Source organism: Chiloscyllium plagiosum, unplaced genomic scaffold, assembly GCF_037043375.1.
Source record: "Chiloscyllium plagiosum isolate Xiang-an unplaced genomic scaffold, Cpla_swu_hap1 HiC_scaffold_13, whole genome shotgun sequence".
NCBI classification, from domain to species: domain Eukaryota; kingdom Metazoa; phylum Chordata; class Chondrichthyes; order Orectolobiformes; family Hemiscylliidae; genus Chiloscyllium; species Chiloscyllium plagiosum.
This window is the reverse complement of record NW_028270151.1, coordinates 54,390,566-54,405,139: the sequence shown is the minus strand read 5'-3', so window position 1 is coordinate 54,405,139 and position 14,574 is coordinate 54,390,566. Positions and strand designations below refer to the sequence as shown.

General features: G+C 36.6%; 1 protein-coding gene across 2 annotated transcripts in view; it reads right to left on the bottom strand.

Moving 5' to 3' along the window:
• The window catches only part of LOC122555904 (transient receptor potential cation channel subfamily V member 6-like), a 124,899-nt gene that overhangs the window by 74,927 nt on the left and 35,398 nt on the right, over positions 1 to 14,574 (bottom strand). Inside the window, exon 2 of one of the 2 annotated variants that reach the window (XM_087993611.1) lies at positions 4,416 to 4,510. The exons of the other annotated variant lie outside the window; for it this stretch is intronic. Within the exon in view, the coding sequence (XP_087849737.1) occupies positions 4,416 to 4,510 (95 nt within the window). The remainder of the gene's footprint in view (positions 1 to 4,415; positions 4,511 to 14,574) is intronic. 2 annotated transcript variants of the gene reach the window in all.

The window sequence follows — 14,574 nt, the reverse complement described above, 5'->3', positions numbered from 1 at the left end:
AGGAAGGTTGGAGCCGGGAGAAAACCAAAAGCAATGTTAGCTTAGTGAAGTTAGCTGTCTGCAAACAAAAAAAGTAAGAAATTTTCTTGGGATTAATTGCTCGAGTGCAATATCCAGAATCCAGGGGAACAAAGTCGCAGGTGATGAGGGTGAACTACAAGGTCATGAGCAGCCATTGAGGCTGATACGTTCCAAATCTCAGACTTTGAAAGTGCAGACTGAAAGTTTTTGTGAGATTTGATGCCCCACTAACAGCTTGGGGGCTGCTGAGAAATTCATGGGATCAGTCTTAATCACATTTGCTTTTTGATTTGCTCTGTCAGTTGTTGATCCACCGTCTGTTTGTCGCATATACTTACTTCATGTTAATTCTGGTTGCTATAGAGTATAAATTGTATGTATACATAAGATTATTTCACTGTTTTAACTTTGTGTATTCAAGTTTATTGTGGTTTATTTAAAACTGTGGGATATTTTAGCTTTATTTTCTTTGTAGGTAACTTAAGTCTCAAACTTTTCCTACATCTAGAAAAGTCATTCTGGCAACTAACATAATGCAAATATGGCAGTCTGGTCTCAGAATTCAACTGACTTGTTATTTTGCATTGATAAAGATCAGGTTTAGATAAATGGAATAAAATAAACATCTTTCACATTGATATCTTTCTATGCACTCTGAAAGGCCTTGGCTATGCCCAAAAATAAAGCCACTACAATAATAGTTTTTACTTGGTCCAAGTTAGACATATGAATTTCATAAATAGGCAAAATCTCCACTAGCAATTCATTTTTAGAACACTAACCTGATATAACTTCCTAATTATAATGAATCTTTCTAACGCTGTTATGGCATATTTCTACACTGGACCACAATCCTCTAGCTTCAATGTTATTCCTGAAATTTTTGTAGCCACTGAGCTATATGATTAAATGTTTGTGAATGTAGCCACTATTTTACTTTTCAAGTTGTAAAATATCTGCTGTTCAGTACTTATTCAAATTTCAATTTTTTTTAAAATGCAGGATCATCAAGTAGTTTTGTCTGCTGTCAGATATGATATAAACTTTCCTGCCCTACTTATCACAACAATAACTGATGTTCTGAGAAAACAACTGTTAGGGGTCTTGCTTCTCAAAAACCTTGCATTGACAAATCAACCCCTACTTCTAAGAATTTATGGTCATCTTTCACGACCCTCAATTGTCAGAAACATTAAAGTTCCACCTTTAAAGGTTCATTATGTTCTGATTGGATCTCCTCATATTGCAGGATTTCACTTCTGATAGGATGCCTTCCAACATCTCTAACATTAAAAGCTGAAAATAAGACAATGTTTTGGAAATCTTGAACAGTAGTGCCCTTAAGCCGAACCATCCAACATGATGAATATCATTAGTACAGTTGTCAGTCTTGAAACTTGTACTTGCCAAATTTCCGAATTAGCATCCCATTTCCAACCATTTCAGCTTCTCCCAATTGTAATGATTTCTGGTTTGCTGATGCTGGTGCATATTTATCATCGTATTTGGCTCATTCAAATCTCTCAGATTAAGAAGTAATAAGAAACTCAAGTAACATATAAGTCAATGGATGGTTCCACCTGAGAAATCACATCTTTCAATTCTACCTTGGTAATTCTTTCTTTCTTGCTCAGTATGACTGAAATACAGATAGGCAAGAGAACAGCAATGGAAACAAAGATTTGTATTAGGCTTCCCTTTGATGTGGTTTTCTGGCAAAGTTGCTCAGATGACGATGAAGAGTTTCTCTTCTTCTTATTTTTTCATCATTTCAAGGGAACATATAGTACACTGGTTTTTTTTGGCAATTTTCAAATTATGAATTTTTTCCTCTACTACAACTACCTTTCACTGAAGTATTTTTTCAACAACATTTACTGTAGAACATCAGGGAATGATTAAACATTCAAGACTTTGGTCAACCCTTATTGTGACAAAGCAACTACCAGTTTCTCTCAGGACTGACCATCATGTCCACTCCTTTTCAAAACCAATGGAGGTCTTATTATGGAGTAATCAGATTGTCCAGAGGCTTCTGTTTTATTTTACTCTGTGATACATAATGACATTGGCTTCCTTGTACAATTTGTGATTTTTTTGTGCATTGCGTGGAAACATTTCTTCCTTGAACATACATGTGTCTAGCAAAAATTCACACTTGTTACAAGAAAGTTTCTTCCTCCATTTGTTGTTGTTAAATTTTAGCTGGAATACTTGTTGACTGCTGAGATTTGCTCTGTATTTGATTTTCCATCTGGGTGGCTACAAATTGTGTTTAATAGTTCCTCTTATCTTAAATGCTTTATTTGTCTCCGAAATGTAAAGTTAGGTTTGAGTTTAGGATTTTTTGCGAGTTTTCTATCTCACAGGCCAAGAACGATTCAGTCACAAGTAATCTGATCATGTGGTTGAGCACATTTACAATGCAGTAAATAGAATTGTACTGAAACGTTCCTCAGTTAAATTACAATTTACACACCATAAAAGACTTCTTCCCACAATAGTCTGACCAGTTTATCAGACTCATTTTGCCAATATAAATGAGAATAAAATACTTCTACGGATTTGCAAATCTACAAACATCAATAGGCAAATTAGAATTTCTTCAATCTTCTTCAAAAACAGGAAGCATTTCCCTTTCATTCAATACTTTGAATCTGACTAATGCATCTATTAGCTTTCTGCAATTAAATTTTTCCAGTTGAGTCATTTTTAATAAAAATTGCTACTTCCTGCACTCAGTTGTTGCAAGTTATTCTATGCAATTCTTAAGTAGAATGCCTGAAAACTTGTTTGACATAACTGTACTACACATTCCTGAAAACAAACTTGCACCTTAGTGCAAATCAATTTCAACAAAAACAGACTTACTGCCACATTTTTAAAATTCTTGATAGTTTTATTCGAATAACGTTGCAGACAGTTTTCTGATTAATGTATCCATGATGTATTCTGACTAATAACATTCCAAACTTTGGGACTATGTGTTATGTACAAGCTACACTCTCCCCTTCTTTACATCAATGCAACTAACATCACAAGAACAACTAAGAGCAAATCAGATAAAATTAAATGAGATGAGCAATTCAAAACCATCAGAAATAGATCAACATAGCTTCAAGATGTATTAAAAGTGGAACCAACGAGGCAAGAAAATTATCGATTTGAAAGAAGAGTTATATTAATATCCAATCAATGATCCCAGAGATAATTTTGTCTTGTCAACAGAATGACCATTACTATTATTCAGCATTCTCTTACCAACACAAGTGAAACTTGATTAAACCTGTCATTGTTTGTCACTGTCTCATTCTATCTTTGGAACAGCCAATTTATATCATCCTGTTAGTAGTCCATTCCATTGATTAAGTATGCATGAGTCTATATCTACTGTCCAGTCACCCCAAATTTTGAATATTAAAAAATGAATTAATTCAATTGTCTTTCCCAGGGTTCTGGGTAAAAGGCTGCAAATACTTTCCAGATGGAGAAAGGTTGCACTCAGTGACTATGGATTGTGATGCCCGAGATCATAACCAGAACCAGACTTTTACTACAGACTCAAGAGTGTGGTGCTGGAAAAGCACAGCAGGTCAGGCAGCATCTGAGAAGCAGGAGAACCAACACTTTGAGCACAAGTTCTTCATCAGAAATTTTGCTACAAACTGCAATCTTTCCATTTTGCTATTCCTGCACCTTTCCTTTGTTCCACCATATCTGTGAATGAATGAGGAAAATAGAAAATGGAAACAATTCGAATTCTAAATTGTAAAGTGATGCTGCTAATACATAGGTTGAAATTAGTATTTCAAGATCTGCAATGGGTCTAGAACATTGAGTCTTGGTGATTTGTTCTTATGTTGTTACATTACTGTGTAAATTTGTTGTGGGCAGGTAAGCAGATGTATGGGTCGATTATTCTGCCTGCAGTGTATCAGTTTTAAAACTGCACCTTATCAATGGCTATGATTTGTTTTTGGGGCCTCTCTCTATCTCCATGCATACATACACACTCATATAGAAATGCATAATAGACATTCTCTCCTGTGTCTTTACAGATACAGGAAACTGTAATCATGACCCATTTAAATGTTTGAGTGTTTCCTACAATTTTGCAGTGATTCCATCATTCTGTCTCAATCGTAACCTGAAAGGAGCATGGAGACAAATTAAAATTTGCAGAAGTATTTTGTGGAGAATACCAGATCGTTATCAGGCTTTTTACACACAGGGTAGTTATAAACCCTGAATAGAATACCAAATCAGTTATAATAATGCTGTCTTTTAGCCCCTTTTCAGATTTTGCAGTTTGCTACAGTGAAAAATGTTTGCCAGTTTTGAGGCATGCAGTATTTTATGCAATATATTGCTACCTGCTGCTACATTTTACTTACCTCTCTCATAAGGATCTACATTTTTTTCCTGTATTAAATTCTTCAAGGTTTCAACATCATTTTGTCTTGCAGCTTTGAATAAAGGACTTTCTGTTCTGCAAAGTGAAATCATTTCTTTTTGTAATCCATCAGTTAAAAGTTTAAGTTGAATTTTAATGTCAATTTAAAATAGAAATACAACATATAGTTAGATTGCTACTATTAGACTGACAACTTGTAACTGATTCTAGATAGAATGGTGAAATTAGTTTCACCATTGCTAGCAATATAAGAACACATGGAATGAAAATACATCCTTTGGCCCATCAAGCACTTTCCTTCTACAAACCAGAGATAATTCATTGTCATTGATTTTACCAGTTTATCTCCTGAAAAGTGATTTAACAAGATTCTCCCGCTTCTGCCTCAAGAATCATATTGAGAAGAATTCAATAATATCTAAACTTACATCCTATTTTATTCATGTTTGTTCTGTTGTCATCCTTGGTCTGATCCACGAACCACATGGTTCCACAAAACATACAACCTTCTCTTTTGATACTCATCATCATGACCCTTTGCACCATTCTAAAAGAAGAATTTTACCCAATTTATTTTTAATGCCAATAATAGACATAGTATTAACGACTTTTTTCTGGAGTTAACTTAAGACTCTATTGAGATGGAGTTCCTTAATATCTTGTATTACCAGAGGTAAGTTGATACATAAGTCCTCTAGTTCTGTATTCACAAACAGGAAAACACATATCTCTACACCATCTATTCATCTCAGCATTTAAAAAACCCAAATCATGTTTTTTCTCAATTCCTTTTTCTTTATTAATCACACAAGTAGAACTTTGCCAAATTATATCTCAAAGTTAGAATGTATCTTGTTTATTAATCTATTCACCTTCCTGAATAATTCCAGTAGATTAAATGCTAATTGCTCTTAAATACACACTGACTTTTTCCTGATATCCATTTTGAACCACAATTTTAATGCCGTTTGAAAACACCCTGAAACTGTTGAAAATTCAATCTCAATAAGACAAGTGGGAATGGATTTTGGTTTCAAAGGAATACATTGTTCACCAGTTAAAGATTTGACCAGAACAAAAAACTCAGGAAAAAAAAGTTGACCATTTCTTCTGGTAAAGAAAATTTCATTAAAGTGCTACAAACGATTACCATATCCAGATTTCAGCAAAGGCTAGAAAAGATGTCAGCACAGTCTGTGTACAAAGATACTAATGGACTGTGAGAAATGTATTTACAAAGTCATATGGAGCAGATATGTGAACTAGTTAATGAAACTAATGAAAAAAATCCCAGCTCAAGAATCAGAATAAAATGAGGGGGAATGTCATTTAGAAAAATGTTTCTGTTTATACATTTAGGCTTGCTATTAGATATGCTTAATGGACGTAAGATTCTGAGAAGAATGAAGCAAAATGGGAGCAGAAATTTAACAAAAAACATGAAACAGTATTTTGTTCTCCTCTGTTGTAAGATAATATGACCTTTGAGGTCAAGTTGAAAGCTTAACAGTTATATGAACACACTGGCAAACATATGTAGTATTCATAATTCCCACTTGGCTCAATTGTAAAGGTATTTTTCTTTTAACCAATTTGCTCTCACATCTCACAGACTATCCTTCAACACAAAAATTGGAAATAAAGTTTGCCATTGAGCCCTATCAGCATTATCTTGCACTGTAGCAAGGAAGTGTAAGGTGTCGACAAAGAATTTGCCTGCTTATTTTTCTCACCCTCCAGTGGAGAAAATAGCTCATTTTTAAATCCTCTCCACTCAATATTACGTTGAAGGTCAGGAACTTGTCATAAAAAGAAATCATTGAGTGCAATCTTTATCCTACTCATCCATACCATAGTGCATTTGAACACCGCAGCATTGCCTTTTAGAGATTAGAGTGAAACATTTTCTTAAGATCATTAATCTATGATGAACCCCTGTTCGATCCAAAAATATAAACAAGCATTTAGTAATTTAGCTACACAGAATTTAAGTATTTGATGGCACAGAGTTTAAGTATTCCTGCAGAAAGATTTTGTCAGAGACTTTCATCTTGCACTCACCAGGATGATTCACAGAGAATACCAGGTTAACTTTAAATTTAAAACCAGACATGTTGACTCTGATTAGTCAGGGCATTGCCCTGAGAAATGAACCAACAAAGCCATTCGTTGAAAAAGCCTGGCAGTTCTCTATCAATCAGCATTAATCTGTGTAATCTCCATGGTAATGCCTCTAGCCAGCAGAGTCCACTTGCCAACCAATCAGCATTCTCTTCTCATATAGTATAAATTTTGTTGTCCTCTCAAACTGGCATTCTTGTGAATTGTCCTGACGTATGAAAAATGAAAAGCTTTGATAAAATGTCTTTTCTTACCATATATAAATAAGCATTAAACATACATACAGAGACCCTTTAATTCTAAAAGATCAAGTTAACATCATACCAAAGTGGTTATTAAAAAATCCATTTATTTCTGTAAGTAGGAGTATAAAAAATTAAGATCCAAGTCAAAATACAGATAAGTATCACCTCCTTGATGCTAAAATGCAAGCCAAGTAATCAATATTATTTCACTATGAGCAACTAATAACTCAAGAAATCATTCTCAATAAGAAAAATCCCATCCTAAAGTCAACTCACAGTAACATAGGCACCATTTCACTTAATGAGGATTTGATATCTTTATTTCAACTTGTACAGACTAGTAAAACAGAGATTCAGCATTTTTCTTGAACTTGAGAATCTGAGTTCCTTTTTGTGGTTACGACAAAATGCTATCTATGATCAGTATCAAAAATAAGGCAGCATGCTAGTCTTCAATCCAGACAGTGAGAGCTGGTTGCAGACAGATCAATTCTCCAAAACAAAATGTATTGTGGTTCTAAAAATGTAGAACCTTGCCTTGTAGCTAGGGAAAATTGCAAATAATTGATGTTCATTAGAACTTGTAATTTGATGTTAATTTGTGACTGTATACAGTCCAATTTGCATCTCTTTTGCCATCATTATCATCAATCCCGGTGTCACATGATTGGTAGAGGAAGAACCAAGTAATGTGATAGAATGCCACAAAAGAACAGTGTCCAATAGTGGGCTGTTCTGAAAACCTTACTTTTCCTAATGTTTGATCTAGTTCAAGGTCGTAAATAGATGAATTGTCACTTCAAACATCTAACGATACAGCAAATATTTCAGTGCAGCACACACTTGCTTCTTCTAGCAGTACAAGACTCCTTCTTGCTTACAGGAATCCTGATGGGAGAGAACACTGCATACTCAACCCAGGAAAATGAATCAGTGTCATAGCAGAGTTAAGATAGCAGGCCTGTCTTGATCCTTCTTCACACCAAATTTGACCTGAGAGGATTCATTTTGTGCAACAACTAAACAAGGAACAGATGAGACATTAAAAGGATGTGTTACCGGATTGAGAATAAATTTCAATATCTTTTAGCAAATTCTTGAGTTCTAAACATGAGATGGTTAAGATTTTACCTTCAGCAATTAGAAAGCAATCGTGCTAATTTGCCTCAGCCAATCTTCTGCCCAAACCCTTATCCATGCCTTTGACATTGCTGGAACTGATTATTCCAAAACACTCCTTACTGACCTTCCACTATTTTCTATACTCTATAAACAGGAGGTATTCTAAGATGTTGTTGCCCTTGTTCTAATTGTCAAAGTTCCATTCAACATCTTCCATTACAAGTTAAGTAACACAGTTACAACTCAGTTATAAATTACTCATAGTTGGTTTCTATTTCCCACCATGACCTCAACCTTCCACATCTCTGTAACCTCCTCCAGCCCCACAACGCTTCAAAGACTTGGTGTTCCTCCAATTCTGATCTCTTCAGCATCTCAAAACTTCATTATTCAGCTTTTAGAGAGCCTTGCCTTCAGCTGCCAATGTCCTATGCCTGGGATTCCATTATTAGACCTTGCCAACTTTTTCCCAACTTTGCTCACTAACAGTACTCCTCAAAACTAACCTTCTGGACCAAACACTTAATCATCAACTCCAACATATCCTTAAACTTTGTTTCAAAATGTTCAATGAAGCGCCTTAGGATATTCTATTACATAAAGGTATTGCAAATACAAATTGTTGCTGTTATTATTAGAAGTAACTCCTCTTTCTTTTGCAATTAAAATTATGAGTTTTAGCTGTCTATCACAGAAACAAATGCATGAAATTTGGTACCACATTGATTGTTCAAGTGGTGACTGCCACAGGCAAATTAAAGGACATGCCACATCAGTATCTGAGAAAACAGGCACGTTCTTCAGGCAGTGTCATGGGGATATGAAACTATACCTACACACCAGTCTATGTTCCCAATGAGCGCAAGAAAATGTGAAATAACTTTTATCCTTCAACAAGAGATACCTTCTCATTTTGTTGCATGCAGCATCAGTTCCAAGCTCTGATATGGTCTTGAGCAGTAAAACCTTCTCATGCCATAAGGAGTAAACTATACTACTCATAAATTAGACTTGAATCTGTTAGCAACAGAGCTTGGATCTGCAAAATTTAATATCTTATGTAAAAACAAAAGCAAGTTGTGTGTTTTTGGCTTCTTCATTTCTAAGTGTTCACGTGTGATTTGAATTATAGATTAATCAAACAAAAATAATATGTGAGATCATTTACCAATGTAACATTTATCTAAATCGCAATATCTTCATGGTTTATTAGTCTTTTATAGTAATTACTGATAAAATAACAAGTAATTAAAAAGATATGTGGTTTCATAATGATAAGGCAACTATTTGAAATGTTATTAAGCACACTTCCAAGGTGACAAGTTTAATGTAATATTTTCAATAAATACATGTTCATTGTTTGGGTTGCTGTAGAGTACACCAAACACCATTCTATTTCTGCATAAACTTAAGATGCTGTTGATCATTTTGTTGCTGCATTCAAAGTTTGAGATTCACAATTAACAATAAGATTAGTGGATAGAATTTTATTCCCTCCCTGAGGTAGGGGTATAATCAGGGTTTGTGTTATGAAATGAAAACATTATCTGTGATACTGATGCAATAAAAGTAAAAGCATAAGAGAAGGAGTGGGTAGAGACCACGACAAGAACAGCTTTCCCATCGAGGAACTGTTTATTCCCTTTAACTGTCCACTTACAGGACAGGTTACCGGTGGTATTCAAACAGAAGTGGGTAGGGCAAATCATATGGCCATTTCTTGAGGCCGGATTTCAGAAAGGTGAGTGGCAGAATTCCTTCTATTTGGACCACTCATAGTCAATGGAAAAACCTACTGGAGGCACAGGCCCCAGCTACATGAATACCAACACCCCCAACCCTCCCTTTAAATATTAAACCTTTTCTCCTATTTCCAAGGCTTTCCTATTTGGCCTCAGAAGACCTCGCCCACTTATCTTATACCAGGCTTACTGTCTAAGTAGCAGTTCACTGGTTGGAGACAGTGCAGAATGGCCACAGCAGGCTTGCTATCGACTCTGTAGACAGTAGAGATGCCCATCCCTCTCAGTATTAATTTCCACCCAATGTTTACTGGTCACAGTCCTTAAGAAATCTATGAGGCCACTTTCTTCTCATTTAAGTTTTATTTATTTTCTTTAAGTCTTACATCTTAATTTCAACACAGAAACAAAAGAAAACTGAATGAATGACTTGAGATTCTTCAGTTTATTGTTGTTCAAAAATCCTCGTTTTATCATCTTGCTATCTTCAGCTGTCATAAAAGGAATAGACTGGCATTGCTGAAGCTTACAGAATGTATGTGTTATATTAATGCTCCACTCGTCAGAACCAGCAAATAATGTTTCATAACTTTCAGGTGCATTTCCAATTTAAAACCTAAAATCCAGAAATAGAATCACAGAATCCTTACAGTGCAGAAAGAAGCCATTCAACCCATTGAGTCTCTACCACCCCTCTGAAGAGCTCCCCACCCTCTTCTTGTAACCTCATACTGACCATGGCTAATCCACCTAATTTACATATCTTGTTAGGGGAGACAAGGTGACTGAAACCTAGTTCCTCAAATTACTGGAATCTTACGGTACATAGCAAATATTATAATAAGTGAAATGTTGAGTGCAAAAAGTTATGTTCAATGGACAAACAAGGACAGCATCTGAAGTAAGACACCAACTTCACGGTGGCACGGTGGCTCAGTGGTTAGCAGTGCTGTCTCACAGCGCCAGGGAGCCTGGTTCAATTCCAGCCTCAGGCTACTGTCTGTGTGGAGTTTGCACATTCTCCCCATGTCTGCGTGGGTTTCCTCTGGGTGCTCCAATTTCTTCCTACAATTCAAAGATGTGCAGGTTCGGTGGATTGGCTATGCTAAATTGCCCATACTGTTCAGGGATGTGTAGGCTAGGAGCATTAGTCGGGAGTAAATATAGGATGATGTGGTCGGGGAATGGGTCTGGGTGGGTTACTCTTCGGAGAGTCGGTTTGGACTTGTTGAGTTGAAGGGCCTGTTTCTACAATGAAGGGATTCTATGAACAAAGGTTGCCAATAAAAGAGGAGAAATAGATCAAGGACCTGGAAAGCTTGTTGATGGTTAAAGAGGCTGATATGAGAGTTTCCCTTGTCAGTTTTACTATGTCTTTGACCAATTTTGATTCTCAGATATATATTGGGATTTAAAATTTGTTTGATTGTATACAGCCACTTTCTTTCTACATATACTATTTCAATAAACATGAGTTACATATCATACTTGTTTTGAAGGAATGGCAACTGAGAAATAACAAATGGGGATATTGATATATCAGGATCTGCTGTTCGGGCAGCTCCATCTATAAATGCAAAGAATAACCCTCTTCTTAGAGTATATAACATTACCTGCTTCCCGTATAATGGTTGATACATGTGCTATATGTCTTGTTGGGCTGACAAGACACTGATCCACTGGTCTGAGAACCGGTAGAGAACCATTTGATTTCCAGTGGGCATAGCCTTGTTAGGCAAGGGAATTAAAGGTTATTGAGGGTGGATGGTAACGTGCAATTTGAAACACAAACAGATTAGATGTGATCACATTGAATGGTAGAGTAGGCTCAAGAGTCTGAATAGTCTACTTCTACTCCTATGCCTTATCTTTGTAATTTTGTACTGTTTCCATTTAATCCCTGAGCAACTGCTAAATTGGAAGGAGCTCAGGGATACCCAAGATCATGTGGCTCAGTGATGAACCCAATTCACATCCCACCCCCTGTGGCTATGAATTCCACAACAGCTCCAGTCCTCCTCTGATATAATTGAGGGAGGTTTTCCCACTGCATAAGAGTGATGTGTGGCATTCCCAACAACTAAACAGGCACAATGGTTCCTGCTGCAATGGGCTACATAAAGTCTAGACTGTTTTTGATGCTCAGACATGACAAATGTCCCCATCCTCAATGATGCAGGAGCCCAGTACCTCATTGCAAAAGACAATACTAAAGCATTTGCAATCATTTTCAGACAGATGTTCTCTGTGGATGATCCATATTGGCTTCCTCCTGAGTTCCCAGCATCAACGATGCCAACCTTTGGCCAATTCAATTCACCAAGTGACTAAAGACAATGGACACTATAAAGTCTATGGGCCTTGACAACATTCCGGCAATAGTTCTGAAGACAAACAAGACCCATGCCTGGCCAAGCTTCTCCAGTAAAACTACAACACTGATATCCACCCAGCAATATGGTAAGTTGCTGGGTTATGCTCTGAAAAGCAGGACAAATTGAATTGGTCATTAACAGCACTCTTAGTCTGTTCTCGCGCATCAGCAAAGTGATGGGAGAGATTGTTAACAATAAATCAACAATAACTTGCGCACTAAATCTTAATTCAATTTTCATCAGGGCCACTTCACCGCTGATCTAGGTTTAGCCTTGACCCAGCCATGGACATAACAGCTGAACATAAGAGTGGAGGTGGGAATAACATCCCTTCACATCAGGGTTCAGTGTATGTGGCACAAATGAGCCTTTGTACAACTGAGATTAGCGGGAATCAGGGTGCACAATCTCCAACAGTGGAGTTATAACCAGCACAAAGAAAGATTATTGTGATTATGGAAGGTCAATCAGCTCAGTCCTAGGACATCACTACAGGAGTTCTTCAGGGTAGTGTCCTTGGCACAACCATTTTCAGCTGTTTCCTCAATGATCTACCCTGTAATATCAGGTCACAAGTGGGGATGTCAGAGCAATGATTGTACAATGTTCAACAACATTTGAGAATTCTCAGATATCGAAATAGTCCATGTCTATAAGCAGCAAGACCTGTTAATAATCAGGTTTGGGATGGTAAATGGCAAACTACATTTTTACTACCGCACTACCATGCAATGACCTTCTCCCTGTGACAGTCAATGGGCAGTATCATCACAGAATCTTGGGGTCACCATTGTCCAGAAGTTGAACTTGATCTGATATACTTTGTATAAATACTGTGGCTATAATAACAGATCAGAGATTGGAAACTCTGCAGGTGGCTCACCTCCTGATTCCCCAGAGCTTGACTACTATCTATAGGCACAAGTCAGGAGTGGGATGGAATACTCTCTACTTGCCTGGGTGTTGCAGCTTTAACAGAACTCAAGAAGCTCAACGTCATCTAAGACAAAGCAGCCCAATTATTTGGCGCACCACACAGCACCACAGAAATTCATTCCCTCCATCACTGATTTGCAGGGACAGCAGTGTGTACCATCTACAAGATGCAAATCAGCGACTCAACAAGGCTCCTTTAACAGCACCTCCAAAACCACAGGTGCTACTACCTAGAAGAACATAAGTAGGAGATGCATGTGAGCACTACCAATTGCAAGTTTCTCTCCAAGCCACACTCCAATCTGACTTGGAACTACAAATCACTATATTTTTACACTGTTGCAGAGCCAAAACCCTGAAACTCCCTTCCCACATAGACTAGAACAGCGAATACAGCTCAACATCACCTTGTCAAGGGTGGAATAAATACTGACCTAGCCAGTTACACCCACATTACACAAATGAATTGAAAAATAAACATGAACCTCAAAATACTTTCTCTTCATGAATATCATGAAGTTATGAATAATCTTGAAGTAACATTAGTAGCATGCATCATTTTTTTACACTTGAGTGAACCTGGCCATCCATTGGAGGCTGCATGTCTTTTGCAATTGATACTTGCTCCATGCAAAAAGAATTGCCCTTATAAATAGTGTTTGCCCCTTTCTTATGAAGAATGTAGCACATGTTTCCAGGAGTGGTTTGGAAGAATGCAGTAACACATAAATTTCTTCTGCAGTAACCTACATTTCTATACCAAAGCTACATACATTTGTTGACTCATATAGGACAGATGTTTTGAAGTGGAGGCTAAAAAGATAAAGGCTGCACTCCTCTGATATGCTCAGGTACATATCCTGGGATGAAGAGGCAAGTCACCAAAGTACTTGAACAGTCATCACATTTCCACCTTCCATGAACAGCTTTTCTTCATCTCAACTATGCAGTACATTGGAATACCTCAAAGGAAATCTTTGGTAAGTGTGACTTCAGAACTAACAGTGTTCCATAATAATTGAGTATTGAAAAAGTAAGAAATTCATAAGAATAAAAAAAATCTGTCCAACACTAATGCATCACACATGCAAAAATAAAATAATTATTACACATAAATGGTTAACATCAAATACTATCATCTTCACAAATCTTACTTTCTCCCCATAAGGAGTTCTTTTGCTTCAGCAAATAAGATTTGGAGGTTTTTGTTTTGTATTCTGCCCAGCTCTGTACTGAGCTTTAATTGAATTTCTAAAATTTGTCGTTGAAAGGCAACAATGAATTTTAGTGGTGATATGAAGCTGCACACACTGACACCATAGCCCCATTCCAAACTGTATCTTGAAGAATTGGGTCTGCAATAAGCTGCCCACACAACTGAATAGCAAAGACCAAAGCGCTACTAGTAATTCAGATTTTCACAAATTTTAGTCTATAAATTTATATATAGACAATATATTCAACAAGAAATACACATGTAACTTATTCCTCAAATAACGTTGCAGATATTCTAGTTTAGAAAAAGAATGTACCTTTCTATGGTCAACAAATTCAGAGATTACCCACCCAACAGTATTAGTCACACATATCAAAAGCAT